Source organism: Drosophila simulans, unplaced genomic scaffold (assembly GCF_016746395.2).
Source record: "Drosophila simulans strain w501 unplaced genomic scaffold, Prin_Dsim_3.1 Segkk5_quiver_pilon, whole genome shotgun sequence".
In the NCBI taxonomy this organism is placed as follows: domain Eukaryota; kingdom Metazoa; phylum Arthropoda; class Insecta; order Diptera; family Drosophilidae; genus Drosophila; species Drosophila simulans.
The window spans coordinates 639,812-656,286 of NW_025416856.1; the positions used below are offsets into that span (position 1 = coordinate 639,812).

Consider the following 16,475-nt stretch of genomic DNA (forward strand, 5'->3'; position numbering starts at 1 on the left):
TAGCACTCGACTCTATTTTAGTACTTGTTTACCCCCAATTATTTGATATACGAATTTGTCTTTGATTGGAGAAGTTCCGGTCAAGTTCTGTTTTGCACTGAACTCTCTACTGGAAAAAGGATAAGATCTTCTATTCGTTAGCTAATTCCACTGGTTCCACTGGTGGATGGGCGTTGTTGTGAGTGTTTGAAGTAGTTTTTTGGGTGGAGTGTAAAGGGTTGTATTTTAACAATGACAGCGGAACAGAGCCGCAAGATCCAGGAGAGTTATAAAATCCCAATTAATAATTAACCCAAATCCAGTCCTTAAAGTTATTTGTACCGAGCCATTCAATAAAAAACTGAAAAGTTCAGATCTTTCTTTATTTTACGCCGTTTTCACACATACCAATAATGAAAATATATCTCTATCACTTATTAAACAATTTAATTTTTTGAATCGTCAAGCATTATACGAAATCGAGACAGTCCACAGTGCACTGTGCACTAATCGGTTAACTAAGTTAAGTAAAATTAATATCTTCAAACGGCCTTTTTATTGTCTTTTTTGTGTTTACTTAAACTTTTAGTTGTGTTCCTCAAAAATGCAGAGCTAGACTCCTTATATATTGAATTAACCATAGTTTTAAGATAATAATAGTGTTGAGTTCAGCTGCGGAAATATTTGTTATTTTTGGGTTAAGTTTGTGTCGTTTTGTCTTTTGTGTTTCTGCATAATCTTCCATGTCAATTTAACTTTTATTATAATAAACAAGTAATTATATTGATTTGTTTAAATTTATCTTTGCTTATGGAAGACGATTCAGAGCTCTATATATTTTTGATTTATGGTGCACAAAGAAGGGTACCCACGGAGAAAAATTACAATTTCAAGTCATCAATATTGTACAATGTAATATTGGAAATAGAGGACACATCCCTATAGTAACTGAATTAACTGAATGTGTTGAAAAAATTTGTCAAATATATTGGAACTTCAAGCTGAGGTAGTCGAAACACTCACTGATGATTGTGTTAAAAATTTTTATTAATTGGAAAGTGGAGATTTAATGGAAGTACCGGTCATAGCGAATATAATCAAAAGTCTTCCAATAATGATTTACAGGATAAAAGTTTATTTGTTACATCCTACGTACCTCTCCAACTAATTTCAAAGGATAACCACAGACCATCGTCAACACGTTACTGAAGGCGATATCATTTTAAAAAAGAGACAACCAAACTTTCAATCGATGAGGAAAAGTATTTTAAGGAAAAAATAAACCTTCTGAATCCAACTGAAGTATTTTAAAATGATAAAAAGATAAAAGTTGAACATAGCTTACTACTAACCATGGTGGATGGGAAAATATGCAACGCCTTAAGTGAATCTTCGTCCATGAAATGTTATTTATGTGGAGCAAGTCCCACAGAAATGAATAACTTGGCAAAATGTATGAGAAAAGACGTAAAAACTGAATATTTTGAATTTGGTTTATCTCCACTTCATTATTAATTAATTACTATCATACTGTTTATTATCAGTTCCTTTAATTAATAATAATTGCAACAATTTAACGTTTCCTCACTTTGTTTATATTTGTTTCTGATTATTTTGGAGTTTGGGGTTCCCTGGGGGAGGTATATTACACCAAATCTTAAACATGTTCTTACCACATTTTAAAAATATTTTTTAGACCATAAGTTATGATTTTATCAGTCTTCTATGATGTATTTAAAAAAATGCTGCATACTTCTACGGGGTAAAGAATTTTTTGTTTGGGGGGTTGGAGAGCCCCAATCTCAAACATTTTTTTCGCGTGTTTTCATAAGCTCTATTAGATGGCCGCCGCTCCATACGAGTGGAACCACTGTGCAGTGGAGCGGATCAGATTCCATCTGATGAGCGGGACAAAGCAGGTGATATAGAAATCCACTTGGATGGTGTTAAAGCTGCAACGATCTCAATGCAGTTCACAGAACTTAAGGGATGGATCCACAAAAAATGAATAGGTAAATAGTAATCCTGCTACTGGTCTTTCGAGCACAGGGCACCAGCTGTATCCTCTTTCGGGCGAGACTATAATTGTAGAGACTTTCTTTTTTTGTATCATATCTGCTAATTACCCTTTCTGGATATTTTACAAGAGAATTTATAAATTTTCTTCCTCGCTTTTCCACTAGATGAGTTACGATTACGAGGAACTCTTGCAGATGATATATTGATTTTAGACACATTCAAAGTATACATACATATATATTCTTGTTCATATATTTTTTGAATAATTTATTTAATTTTTTTTTATTTTTTTTAAAAGCTAACAATTAATTAAATTAGGAGCTAGCAAATTAATTAGAGCTATGACAGCAGAGGCCTTCAGTTAATGTTTTATGCAAAATTTGATGTTCCCTTGCTTACATTTAGATAGATCTTGTTAAGGTTAAATTATATATGGTGGTACAGATTGGTGATTTTAATGTATTTAAGGATATATAATTTGTTTGATGGGATTGGGCTGGTATTGTTAAAAATGTGGCTTCCTTGGGTTCTAAGATGGATACAGGTGGACAACGGGTGTTCCAGTGATAGGTTGTCTGTTCGGTTTGGTTGAGGTGTGTGTCCGAGTTTCGTGTGATTTTTATTTGTTCTCCTCGTGAGATAGACAATTTTAAAAGTTAAGAAAAATGTAGCTGGTAAGATGATTTTGGTTTGATGTTTGATGCCAAGTTGAGGTTTTGGCGATGTTGGTTAGGTTATTTCTTGAAGTGTTCTTTTTTGACTTTTTAGGGCCTCTATAATGGCTAGAAGATCTGGTGTGAAGACTGATGAGGAGTAGGGTAGGATGTGCCGTTTGATAGGTTCGATTTCGTAGGTTATAGCGAAGCTGGTAATTTCGTTTGTTTGAGATCCATATGTGAAAATGTAGGTCTAGGAAAGATCGTTGGTTTGCTTATTTGTTAATAGTTTCCTGAAAAATTGTGGGGTCGTGTTGTTTTTGTTGAACTTATTGAGTGTTGTGTCGATTCTAGAAAGATTGGTGTTCCATGCAGGTGAGGTTTGCCGGCATATTTCTATAGAGTATACGGGTATACTAGAGTTGTTGAAAAGCCTGTAACAGGAAGGAAGCTTTTTCGACTATATAAAGTAAATATATTTTTGATCAAGATCAAGTGTTGACATATTTTCACATATTAGCCTTATAAACTTTTTATCGATTTCCAAAAAAAATAGTTTTTGCCACACCCATTCAAGCCCCAACAAACCTCAAGGAACTGCCCCGCCCACACTTTTGAAAAATTTGTTGATATTTTTTCATATTTTTATTTGTCTTGTAAATTTTTATAGATTTGCAAAAGGAAATGAAAACTTTTTCCCACGCCCACTCTAACGCCCTAAAACTGCCATGCCCACATTATTGAAAAATTCTTGTATATGTTTTCATAATTTAATTAGTCTTTTAAATGTCTATTGATTTGCCAACAACTTTTTACCATGCTCACTCTAACGCCCTAAAGCCGCCAAACCGGTCACGCCCATACTTTTGAACAATTTTTAAATATTTTCTCCTTTTATTCCTCAATATCTACGATATCCCAGAAAAATGAAATTGGGTGTTTTCCATCTATTTCTGTCAATAAAGTGTATTCGCAGTATTCTTAGCGATGTAACGTTCTGTATTGGCATTCTCTCAGATAGTAAATAGCATTTGCATTTTGTTGGTGAGAGGAGCAGTGCCCCAGAATATACAGCCCAGTCGAGTATTGTAGAGAGAATAGGTTTAAAGTTAAGGTTAATTAATTTTTTGTTTTTAGATTTTATTTTGATGGAAAAGTCGTCGAGTGATGCGTAATTTAATAGGCTATTGTGAAGAAAATTACTAAAAGTAGGAGCCTTGTGGAATGCCGTTTTGCATTGGTTGGTAGGAGGAGAGGTCGGAGTTGATGTGCACAAGTATTTTTCTATTAGTCATGTAACTTTTGATGTAGTTTGTTATTTTACGTCCAGTTTTCCAAGCTACTAGTTGCTCTAGGATAGAGTACATCCAAAGAGACTAGAATATTATTATTCTCGTATCTACTAGAATATTATTATTCTTGTGTCATTATTCGAAATCTAGTTATATTATGGATATATGGTTTCTCCTGGATATAGCTCAAGATAGCTAATAGGTGGTCTATTAGAAGTAGACTGTCTGTGGCCGATTTCCCTTCCTTGAAACCAGTTAAATCCACAACAAGATTAGTTTCTCGTTTAATACATTTTTCAATCACGAAATTGATTAATAAAAAATACAACTTTTACAACAAAAATACATCTATCAACTTTTCATCTTGTCTCCAAACCTAGAACTTACAATTGAAAGGGTAAACACCAATCACACTATCCTTTCCTCTTCTGGTTTTAGGTTGCACTCTCCCGCGGATAGGAATCGATGAGATGCGGAGGCAGTGTGGCAGGGTTTACACTTGGTATTGCGCCGGGGAGCTGTATGGCATTGAATGATCATTGTGCGGGGAGCGTCCCTTATGCGCTTTCTCCGAATCACGAATCGGATCACATGGACGTGTGGCACTCCGACTGGCAGGCGCCTGAAGCTGATAGCAATGACGGAGCCAATCCTGAGGATAACCTCATGCATGATGTGCTAGCTGAGCAGCGCTCAAATGGCGAGGATAATGAACTTAACCATCAGCTTGTGCAGCAATTAAATTTGTTGAGGACTCGGAGTATTTGCGTGATTCTGGAGAATTTTTATTCGTTGCGGTGGACCAGAAGAACCTGTCAAAAATGATTGCAGCCCAACCAGTTCCAGATTCTACAATGCAGGTTCAAGTGCTTCCCAAAATATTACCTTTATAGGAAAAACATGTGATGATTTGAGGCGAAAAATAATTTTACCGTATTAGTTTTTGATACCTTTGGTATATGACTAGTGGCTTCCTCACTTTTGAATATTTCTCCCTGTGCATAAAGTAGTTGCCTTCGTCACTGCGTTGAATATCACAGTTATAAAATGAAGATTAAACGTATTCTTATCGCAATTCAATCTTCTTCCCCAGGAGGTATCACCCGTTTTAGAGGGCCAACGTCTAACGACTCACCATTTACACCGCCTGATCGATTTGTACCGCTCGGAGCATCGTCTCTGGAACCAGTCGCATTCCTCAACATGGAGCTGTGCCGCGACTCCTGGCGTAGGATAACGAATGCCTGGAGTACTTATTGCTGCCGAAGCTTCGGCGTGACGGAAGTTCGGATCCGCGTCTCGACGCTGTGTCAAAGATTTCTCAAGCAAAGGAAGCGCTAGGAGGCGGACTGTGAATTGGATGATATTACCAAGTTTACGCACTTTGAACAATTGAGCTTCCTGTGCAAGCAGCAATCTTTATAAAAACGGCATCGTCACTATGCCCGAGAGAACAGCCGTCTACTACAGCTTTACGAACAATATCCGGTCCTATGGCACAATGCACACAAACGGGTTCGATGTGACGCTCTCCTGGGTCTCCAGATGGCATCACGACTTTCGGGGATTAGCCTGTCGCCCGTGGTTATCCAGCGACGGTTGCAACCGCTGCGCAAGCGATATCGACTGGAAAAGATAAGCTATCTGCAAAGTGTGGTGGAGGGAAAGCAGGCCGCATTTATATCCGGGTTCGAACACTACACGGAAATGGAGTGCCTGCACAAGCACATCGACCCTTATGTGTGTGCTGTTCGTAGAAAGATTTTTGAGAATCTAGTAGGTCACCAAATCCATGTGCAGAGCAACTGTGAAGTGAAAAAATTGGGTAATGCTAAAAACCAGGAGATGGGAAAACGCATAAAAGAAGGGCTAAATGAAGAGAAGAAGTTGGCAACCGAACACTCAGTTGATTTCTTAAAGGAAAATTTGAAAGTACCACAATGGACAATGATGCCAAAGGCATGAACGCAAATTCCGAAGCACCTTCCAACAAAACGAAACCTAATTAATGTGGTTTGCTTTATTGGATTTCTTGTAAATACATAAATTGAAAGAAAAAAGTGAAAATATGTTTTTTTAACGTTCCTTAATTAGACTTGGCGAAACGCTTTAGCTGCCGCAGGCGATATATATCGTGGGAGGGCGGCACAGCGGTCTGCAGCTCGTCGTCACTATCATCGCCCCCAGGCAGCAGTCGTCGCCGGCGCGGTGGAATGGCCGTAACACTGTGCTGCACCCCCGTATACGTGCTTGTGTCCACGATCCAGTGAACCGACTTAGCCAGATCGAAGATCTTAGGCGACAATTCGTTGTCTCCATTCGGTTGCGGTGCGGCTAAGTAAGATAATTGTTCAAAGTAAATTGAAGGGAATTTCAATCAGGTACACTCACAGTCCGGAAGATTGAGACGCATGAAGATATCGAACAGTAGCTCTACGCTAACGAACGGTCCACGGAAGGAGTTCGGTGGAGGCAGGGTGGCGCACAAAGCGGCCAGAGCTGGCGGTTGCGGAAATACACCACCTGCAAGTGGATGGGCACCAGGATGAGCACATGGACGCGGCTTAAATGGAATCATCTGGGAGAAATCTGGACGTGGCAACGGTGGCGTTGCCTCGCTATCTGTCTCGACCTCTCCGGTGTTCTGGCTTTGACCTCCACCACCCACCTTGTTCAGTATAATGCCCACATTCTGCAAGAACGGAGGTGATCGAACCGAGAAAAGTAAGTAAGGACACACATTTTGTGAAGCATGTGCCAACAAAAAAGAGCACTATACTGCACAGAGCGATTTATAGGTAAAATCGTACTTGCATAGACCAAACAAGATCCTATAAAAAGTATTGTAAAAAAGTTCGGCTATCCCTTTCTTGTTCGCACATATAAAATAAAATAAAATAGTCGTGCTCTTTCATTTCAAATGAGTTCCTACAAACTGTCTCAAATTGGACAAATTTTAATGAATGTATCAATTTTCAAGAAATGTCTTCAGACATTCAACTGTTATGGCGATTACTACACGATCACGTGTTATCGTTTGTTGTAGTATAACAAGAAATTCCAATTATTTCGCGGTTATGGATGCTAGCTTGTTTTGTTTGTTTATGTTTTTATAAATAAGTAAATTCGGCGGTTACGCACCTCAGCATATCCTATTGACTTGAGCTCGGTGCTGGTGCAGGGGTAAAGGTCCAGAAATTTGTAGCGGTCAACCAGCTGGGCGGTCTCCTTGCCCTCATACTCTTTAAGCTTTAGACAAAAATATTATAAGATATTAAAAAAAAAAAAAGTAGCAAAAGACGTACGTTCTCGAAAACGGCACTACGGCGACGTTCGACCTTAACGATGCTGGAGAGATCCCCAATATTAGACTCGAACTCGAGGAAGCGATTCCAGACCTCAACACTCTTGTGCGGCGACAAACCACCTGAACTAAGTACCCGTTCAAACAGGACGCGCGTATTATTGTCCTCGTTTAGATGGGACAGGTAGTCAATGTAGCACATCACATACTCTGGACTGCCACCAAAACGCTTCAATCCCAGCTCGAAGATGCGGAACGCAATTTCTTTGTCCTTGGAGCAATAGTACTCCATCAAAGCAGCGGCCACGAAAATGTGATAGCGCGACCTTACGTCCTCTCGAGCTTTCTTAAAAATGCTACGGGCCGACTTGATCCCCTCAGCACGACGGGCGAACTTCATGTACTGAACATAGACCTGGAGTATTCCATTTCAATGGTATCAAATATTTGATGAAACATATTCAATATGTGTGTTCCTACCAATGTGGGATCAATGTCTGGCAACTGTAACAGCTTGTTGTACATGGAGTGCACCTTCTCGTACTTTAGCCGTCCTTCTTCAAAGTCCGCATAGGCAAAATATAGCAACGCATTTCGGTTTAGCACGCCGTTTATAGACCGCTCCAGTATATTAGCGCACTCGTCCGCAAAAATCTTGGCCGCCTGGACGTCCTGCAACGTTTTAATAAGGAATTAAACATGTAAATACACAAAGTTCGACTTAGTTATAAAGAGTAAAACGCGTGCGGCCTGGCCAGGGGCAACGGGGCAAGCCACGGAAAGGCATCTGTGTTGTGCCACTGCGTGCTCCCTTACCCGAGGGGCGACACTTCTCAGCAAACAAGAGACTATATTTGATTCGTTTTTGGTTTTGACCTTTGCCCACCACCAAGCAAAGGGCATAACCCGCTCTATTTGATTCACTACAGTAACGCAGAGAATAGGTGAAATGTTTTCAACACTAGTACGCACGCCTTTCTCGGTGAGCACGCGAGCACTGGTGTCCAGGAATTGGGAAGCCTGGTGCCACACTGCCGGGTGGTGGGTGAGCACCAGCAAACATTGCTCTGTGGCGAACATGACGCGACGGGTGACTAGGGCCGTATCTTCAGTGCGCAACGGATTAGACTTCTCATACGTGATAAAGCGCTTCCACAGCTCCACTTGCTTCACCTCCTCCTTTGTGAGTGTGGGCGGGACGGCTGGCAGGTTGCGATTGAGACCCTTTGTGTGGTATTCCAACTCTTTGGCAACACGACGGGCGTTCATGTAATCCCTGGTTTAAAGTGGGAATTTAGAAAGAACATTTAGCAAACGCTGCGTGTAACACTCACTTAGATCGCTCCAGACTCATCTTCTCTGATATAATAGGGTTTATGTTTTGCTCAAATGCGATATAGTCCTTCCACAACTGCTCGATGCCCACGATAGGTGTGACTACCGCCTTTTGATATACGCGGCGCACTGCTGTGATCTTCTGGTTCTCAGCATAGTTGCCCACTGCTTCAACGCCCCGCAGAAAGTATATGTAATCCTGCCAGATGCTGAACGAGTGTAGATCCATGCCGATTTTCTCCAGTGCAAAATCATAAGCCTGGGCCATTTTTTCTCTGAGAACAGAGTTAAGTCCAATAGAATAAGCGTGTCAGAATTAAAAACATGTTGTGCATCGAAAAAACCAATATGCTTTAAACAAAAAAAAAATTATTCTTTCGCTGCATTGCAAGTTTTGACAAAAATTATAATAGTTTCTAAGATTTCAAATTATGTTAAATAAGGTAGAACAGTTACTTGTGAGTGCTTAGACCCGACTTGGTTTCCTTCACGTAGGTAAGATAGAGCTTCCATAGGTCGATGTTTAAAATCTTGACTAGGCAGCGTTGGAAAAGTTTCTCTACGCGTTCGTAGTACCGGCAGCGCATCTCCATCTCAATGTATAGCTTCCAGTACCGAGCGGTTGTCGGGAACACATTAACTAGCGACTCGTAAAGGCTGCGTACTTCGTGGATTGGCCGCGTTTGGGCCTCGCGGATCATGACACTCCAGGACTCGATGTCATAGGGCCGCAGCTCCACCACTTGCTGAGCTCGCACCAGGCGCTCCATGCCCCATTCCTTGTCATCGATAAGTAAAACTATGTTGTTACCATCCAAACCGCTTAAAACTGCCCCGTCCACACTTTTAAACAATTTTTGAATTTTTTCTCATTTTATTCCCCAATACCTATCGATATCCCAGAAAAATTATGAAAAATCTCTTTAGCATTCACACTAGCTGAGTAACGGGTATCTGATAGTCGGGGAACTCGACTATAGCATTCTCTCTTGTTTTATTATTGGGGAATTGTTATAGTAACATTTGAACAAAATGAAAAAATGAAAAAATGTTCTTCGGCGTTTGAAATTGCACAACAAAACTAGGCACATTGCGAATGCAGAAAAAGTAATTTTTGCATTGCTTTTTTATATCCAAACCACCCAGAAAAATGATGGAAAACAACTCGATATAAAATTTTATTTGTAAAATTATTTATTTCTCGTTACATTTCCCAATTATAATTTTCCAATTATGATATAACATGTCTTTGATTTACTGCCTCTAATAGCAATACGGTATACGTAAACCAACAGGCTGTGGCGGCTTTAGGGAGTTAGAGAGGGTGTGGCAAAAAGTTTTTTTTCAAATCGATAGTTCGACGACTAATAAATTTATGAAAAAATATCCTAAAATATTTCAAAAATGTTGGCGCGAAGCTTTCGGCGGTTTTAGAGCGTCAGAGTGGGCGATATAAATTTACAAGACTAAAAAAAGTGAAAAAATATCAACAAATTTTTTAAAAGTGAGGGCGTGGCAGTTTTGTGAAGTTTGTAGGCGTTAGAGCGGGCGTGGCAACAGAGGTCAATTTGCGCTGCGTCTTTGTCTCTAGAATCTGTATGCTTGTAGCTAAATCTCAACCTTCTAGCTTTTATAGTTCCTGAGATCTCGACGTTCATACGGACAGACGGAAAGACGAACACGGCTAGATCGACTCGGCTACTGATCAATAATATATATACTTTATATAGTCGGAAACGCTTCCTTCTGCCTGTTACATACTTTTTAACGAATCTAGTATACCCTCTTACTCTACGAGTAACTGGTATAATTATCCTAACGCTTTTTTCTTATAAAGTTGCTCATGCTCAAGATCGCGGAGTCAGAAAATATGAAGTAACGAAAGACCCCTTACTAGGCTTGCACCAAGAATGCCACACAACGATAAAAGAACGCTGCAATATTTATATAATTAAAAGTAGTGGTATATAGCGAATAAGATCAGATATTGATAAAAAAACATCCAAACTATGACTTCTTTCAACTATTTTCAATTGATCCAACTGTTCCTGTTACCCGATCACTCTACTAGCAAAAACGAAATGTTTATAATAAAGGGTGGGGATAATTCCTGTTTCCATTACCTTCTCATTTCAAAAGTTTATTTTCCTTAATTAGGCTCAATTAACTTACTGCTTATCCAAAAAATCCACTTGGATCCTCGATGTCGCACATGTTTTCTTTGTTCAATAATATCTCTAGTGTACAGGCGATAATCAGAAAAAGCACATAGAAGATTATGCTGAGATATCCGACGATCTTGCCCATCACAAACCTACTTGCCAGAAGACCCAAATAGAGAACGGCGGCAGTTATCACTAGCATGGCCGTGGTGATGGTAAGGGCCGTGGAGTCGATCTCGATCTTTTGCTGGTATATAAGGATTTTCAGAAGCCAGGGTAGACCTAGGCATACAAAAATGTCGAATGTGTTCGACCCAATGGCATTGCAGATGGCCATTGACCCATATCCTGAAATGAAAACAATTGGATAACATTTTATTCGAAATAAGCTATAGAAATTCCTCTTAAAGCATTGCAATCAAGGTGATCACTGAACCTTGATCGATTTATAGTTGTGTCGATTTATAGTAACATTTACAAATAGGTTATACAAATAATTTAACAAGTTCCTAGTTTTTCACGCTGCTTATGAAGTCTTTCGGTACAAGGCTAGTTTTTTGCAGCTTAGTTTCGAAATCGAAACTGAGTAAATTTATATACCCTTGCAGAAGGTAAAGCAGACATTTTTGACCATATAAAGTATTTAGATTCTGGATCAGTGTCAACAGTCGATAAAGCAGGTAGTATATAAGAACGGGATGATTTCATATTTTAAAGAGCTTGAAAAGGAAAAAATGGTTCTAATCGGACGATCGTAGGACTTTTTAAATTTTTCGGTAACATATGTTTATATTTTATATATATATATTTTTTTTTTGTTCGTACATAGAATCATTTCTGCACTTAATATATTTCGGCACACGTATGCGGAAGGAGTACCATAGGTACTTACCTTTTTTGGACACAATATACGAGGACGCTACTTCGGGGACACTAGTGCCGGCGGCCAATACAGTAAGGCCCATGATCGCGTCTGGAATTTTGAGGTTGTACCCCAAAATTGTGAGAAACCAAGCAAGAAGGTAGGATATCAAGGAAATCCAAAGGACGGCAGAAATCATGGAAAGGAAGAAGATGGATCTAACACTGGGAACAGTGCAGGCAAGCATCAATTCTGCCGGATATTTGACGGCCCACCAGGTCCACTGGCAAAAATTGGATTCCGTTTGGGGTTTCGCACACACGTGGTCGCGAAATCCCTTCAGCGGCTCTTCTTCGCGGGTCATCGGATCTTCGTCCAACAGCTCCGACTCAGCATGATCATCTAAGGAAGATTTATCTAGTTAATTCTGAAATTTATATTCTTGCACTTAATTTTCTTAAATTTGTGTATGCCAATTCCCTCGTGGCTGTACAGAGTGCTCAACTTTAACATGAATGCAAGTTTTAGAATCATAATAATATAGCTAGAGAGACACAAAATTGGGTTGATTACGATTAAAAATTTCGAATCTGGTCACCTATAATTGCATGAAGCAAGGACTCTGAACTGCGTTGGGAACAGGCTTATTTTTGATTATTTTGAATTAGCTCATGAATGAATTGCATTAAATATGTAAAATGCTCACACATAAATTAAAGCATTGCTTTTTAAGCGTTATATTAGTTGAATATGGTACTACACAGTTACAGATGGGGAATGACTTTAAATAGCGGAAATTTATTAGGGAAGGCTTTTTATTTCTCGTCTTCGAACTTCATTTATACCACTAATCGCAACAACGAACTAATATTTTAGTTGACATGGAGACTAATCTATAATCGATAGATCCCTTATAACTTCTAGAGGATTTTGCTCTCATTACCTCTCTCTTATTTTTTCAGTCTGCCCCTCACGACATTTTTTTTAGAAATGTACTGGCAAAGTATCTATTATTGGTGTTTATGAATGCGAAGATTTATTTCAACTACAAGGTCCTGTTTCTCTGAGTCCTTGATTCAGGGATCGCATCGTTACTAACCGAATTAAATTTAATTTTCATTGTCAATGTTGCATTGTTTCCAAATATCAGCCCAATCTTTAGTCAACCATATTGTAATATTATACCCGTTACACCTAGAGTAAAAGGGTGTATTAGATTCGTTGAAACAGGTAATAGGTAACAGGTAGCGTGTCCATATAAAGTATATATATTCTTGATCAGGATCAATAGTCGACCTGGCCCTGTCCGTTCGTCCTTCCGCCCGTAAGAACACGGAGATCTCAGGAGCATAAGCTGAGATTAAGCATACAGATTCTAGAGACATAGACGCAGCGCAAGTTTATTGACCCATGGTGCCACGCCCACTCTAAGGCCCACAAACCGCCCACAAATTTTGACTGACACGCCCACATTTTTGCAAATATTTCAATATTTTTATTGTATTGTAAATTTCTGTCGATTTGCTAAAATACTTTTTGCCACGCCTATTCTAACGCCCACAAGCCTCCAAAAACTTCCACGCCCACACGTACTAATTTTTTTTACATTTTTTTCCCAATATTTATCAATAAGCCAGAAAAATGTTGAAATTTCGCGTTGGCCTTTTCACTAGCTGAGTAACGGGTATATGATAGTCGGAGAACTCGACTTTAGCTTTCTCTCTTGTTTCAAAATTAAAAGATATATAAAATAAATTAACGTTGAAAAATAACTCTTCTTACGTCGAACCAAATTTTGGATCCTACGGTCAAAGGACAATTGAATGACATAAGCAATGTATAGTAGTAAAAAGGCAAAAGCCTCATACCACGTAACCAACGAATCATACAACACATATGTGAGCGACGCTATGGCTATGAGGTACCAGGCTGTGTCTCTGGTCACCGGCCACCAATCCAGTTTGGTCTGCAAAATATGCAAAAACGAAAAGAAAAAAAAAATGTGTGAGATAGAACTGCAGCTTAAATAGTGAATAGTACGCACCGGTTGAGTAAATATGCCGCAAACTCCTGCAATTACCAGGACATTAAACACGGAAGATCCCACGATAGTGCCAAGTCCGATGTCGCCCTTAGTGACGAAAGTTCCCACAAAGTTTACAAACAGTTCCGGTGCCGATGTGGAAGCCGCTAGAAAAGTGGCTCCCGCCACATCATAGGTCATGCGCAGGGCTATTGTAAGACAAACATTATACCAAAATTAAAAGAGGCCAAACATAACCACAATTTTTAGGATACCTGATAACGCATAAAATCGAGAAACCGAAATTTGTATTTTGAGCCTAGGAAGTGGAAAAAATCCAAATTTGAAGTCCATTTTTTTGGTAAAAGTTATGACCTTTTTATACCCGTTACTAGTAGAGTAATGTGCCACGCCCATTCTAACGCCCACAAACAGCACAAAACTGCACACTTTTTTTAGTCTTGTAAATTTCTATCGATTTTCAAAAAAATCTTTTTGCCACGTCCACTTTTACGCCCTGAAGCCACCAAACGGGTCACGCCCCCTCTTTAGAAAATTTTTTAATTTTCTTGTAATTTTTTCCCCCAAAATCTATCAATATCCCAGAAAAATTATGAAATTTCGCGTTCGAATTCACACTAGAGTAGAGTGAGTAGAGGGTATATGATAGTCGGGGAACTCGACTATAGCATTCTCCCTTGTTTAATATACATATAAATATAAAATATAGTTTAAGTATAAGTTTGAAATTTTTGTAATACTTTTTGAATCCTCTGTCGTGCATCAGGTTGCTTACACTACTATACTCTCCTCTGTCGTGCATCAGGTTGCTTACACTACTATACTCTTTCACTAAAATGACTTTTCTCTATAATACTAAGAGAATATGGAAATATTTAATAGATATTAATTTTCATTTAATCTACTCATATAATTAGCAAAATCATATGAATACATAAGTTTTGAACAATATGAGAGGTCGGCAAACACTGCCTACATATAGTAGTTGATCTTTATGAAATATATATTTTTACTAGCTCGTTATAAAGAGACACTATTTGGTGTGACGACTAGCAAAAAAATAGAATATAATATCCTATCCTAAAGTGTAGCAAATTAGTTCACAACTTGTAACTTTCAGGTAATACAGAAAATTTGACTCTACATAAATAATAATGTGCATCGATGTGCATTACAAAAATATATTAAAATTTTCTTGTAAAAATAACATGAGAAAAATCAAGAAAGGACTCTAGATTTGGCATGCCAAAACTTATATACCCTTGCAGTAATTATATACATATAGAGAAATTGCGAATAACGTTTTATAAATAAAACCATTGAAGCTAGGAAGCTAACTAAAAAAATGTATACATATGGTTTACACTCGTATTGTCACACATGTCTCCTTTACTGCGTTGCAAACTACTGACTGAAATCGATATACCCACTTACAGCATATAATATGTAGTGTGCTTTTAATTAATTAATTAATTATTAATGTGCTTGTGCAAGCTCGTATTAATAAATGATATTCAGTTTTAAATATGTAACGATTCTTTAGTATATTGTATATAATAGGCATAACAAAAGGAAAGTCCAACTTCCATAAATAAATGACAGTGATACCCCTCTAGAGTTAAGTTTCATTAGATTATTTCCGAAACTGTTAAAATACTGAATTGCCTAAATCTGACAACAAATTCTTTAATTTCCCTCACTGTGTCGAACCAAGCCTTTTTTAAATTACTTTTAGCAGATAAACGCAAGAATTCTGACTTTCAACAATTAGTCAAAAAACATCAACGGCATCTTTGTTATTCAAGCAAGATAACATTTTTCTTAAGGATATTTTATTTCTTTCTGCGTTACTTGGGTGATATCTAAAATTGGGCATATTAAATCTTACTGTAGCAAAGGCGCTCCATGGCTGGCACTAGATAATCGTCACACACAATCGCTAGGATGACAAAAAGGTACATGCTGACCAAAGATGACACTACGATTGCTATCCAACTTTTTTGTCGCATAAGGTTAGGGAACTCCACGATGGCCGGCAAAGTACAGTTAAGGTCATCAATATCATAGCTCATATCATGTCTATATGCAAGCGGGTAATACTTCCATTCTAAAATGGCAAAAATATATAATGCGTTACAACTCCAGGTATACAATATATAAAGAAAAATATGGATAAAAGTATGGAAACCAAAGCTTATATATGTATGTACCCTTGCTGTAAATATATATAAAGGAAACTATTGTTTAAGAACTTTTGCCAATAATAAACTAGTCAGTGACTTAGATTATTGTTAGCTAATTTTTGGCATCATTGACCACGCTTTTACATTTGTGTTTATAAAAAATCTGTAAGTTATGGAGTGCAAACGATTACCGTCGGGCTTAAAGTCAGTTGAGCTCCAGTCGAAGAACATTATCCTTCAGTCAGTGCTGATGGAACTAATTTACCATTGAACATTTAAATTTTCCAGATATTTTTGATTTGTATATAACAGCTCAAACAAGTAAAATATGTGTCTTGATTAACTAGTCAAGGCTACGCCTGATAATAAAATGGTTCGATTGTTACCCTTCATAGTTGAATGTTACAACTGCTGACAAGGAGGAGATGGAGCCATTTTAAATCCAGATGTATATACTTAAAAATAAACGTCACATAAGACTTTATTCCTTTGCCGATTTAGTCTAAACATATAATGTTGCATCCAGTAGTTGCAATATTCTTTTTAAATATACATATGTACATACACATATAAATAATACTGGGTCAGTTGAAAGTGGAAATTTACATATATAAATAACGTCTTTTGCTTTGGGATACA

The 16,475-nt window shown here is 38.2% G+C and overlaps 2 protein-coding genes across 4 annotated transcripts; both read right to left on the bottom strand.

Annotated features, from left to right (window-relative positions):
* Positions 1-5,951: 5,951 nt before the first annotated feature.
* LOC120285625 (protein suppressor of forked-like) lies at positions 5,952-10,430 on the bottom strand. The gene is made up of 9 exons (XM_039298253.2): positions 10,406-10,430; positions 9,042-9,450; positions 8,585-8,860; positions 8,223-8,526; positions 7,731-7,922; positions 7,252-7,665; positions 7,088-7,195; positions 6,338-6,638; positions 5,952-6,280 (listed from the first exon to the last, which is right to left on the bottom strand). Exons 1-9 carry the CDS (start codon positions 10,428-10,430, stop codon positions 6,033-6,035), a joined length of 2,277 nt encoding a protein of 758 aa, XP_039154187.1. The 3' UTR covers positions 5,952-6,032.
* On the bottom strand, positions 10,318-16,202 carry LOC27206637 (sodium/potassium/calcium exchanger 4). 3 transcript variants are annotated; one of them, XM_016182442.3, is made up of 6 exons: positions 16,028-16,202; positions 15,542-15,760; positions 13,654-13,841; positions 13,392-13,575; positions 11,640-12,011; positions 10,325-11,095 (listed from the first exon to the last, which is right to left on the bottom strand). In XM_016182442.3, the coding sequence occupies exons 1-6, from the start codon at positions 16,065-16,067 to the stop codon at positions 10,761-10,763; spliced, it is 1,338 nt and encodes a 445-aa protein (XP_016022799.1). In that variant the 5' UTR covers positions 16,068-16,202; the 3' UTR covers positions 10,325-10,760. The 3 variants fall into 3 exon arrangements, with proteins under 3 accessions (XP_016022798.1, XP_016022799.1, XP_044779773.1); XM_044923838.1 differs by lacking the exons at positions 10,325-11,095; positions 11,640-12,011 and adding an exon at positions 13,089-13,331; XM_016182441.3 differs by lacking the exons at positions 13,392-13,575; positions 13,654-13,841 and having other exon boundaries at positions 10,318-11,095.
* Between the last annotated feature and the right edge of the window lie 273 nt (positions 16,203-16,475).

Excerpts from the sequence above, each read along its gene's own strand:
- LOC120285625 (XM_039298253.2), bottom strand. The coding sequence starts at position 10,430 with ATGAGCAACTTTATAAGAAAAAAGC. Across the intron at positions 9,451-10,405 it reads CAACTTTATAAGAAAAAAGC|AAATTCAAAAATTGTTTAAA; the intron begins GTTAGGATAATT and ends TAAAATGAGAAA. Across the intron at positions 6,639-7,087 it reads AGTCAATAGGATATGCTGAG|AATGTGGGCATTATACTGAA; the intron begins GTGCGTAACCGC and ends CCGTTCTTGCAG.
- LOC27206637 (XM_016182442.3), bottom strand. The coding sequence starts at position 16,067 with ATGTTCTTCGACTGGAGCTCAACTGACTTTAAGCCCGACG. Across the intron at positions 13,842-15,541 it reads CATGGAGCGCCTTTGCTACA|CCCTGCGCATGACCTATGAT; the intron begins GTAAGATTTAAT and ends GTCTTACAATAG. Across the intron at positions 12,012-13,391 it reads GATCCAAAATTTGGTTCGAC|ATGATCATGCTGAGTCGGAG; the intron begins GTAAGAAGAGTT and ends AATCTTCCTTAG.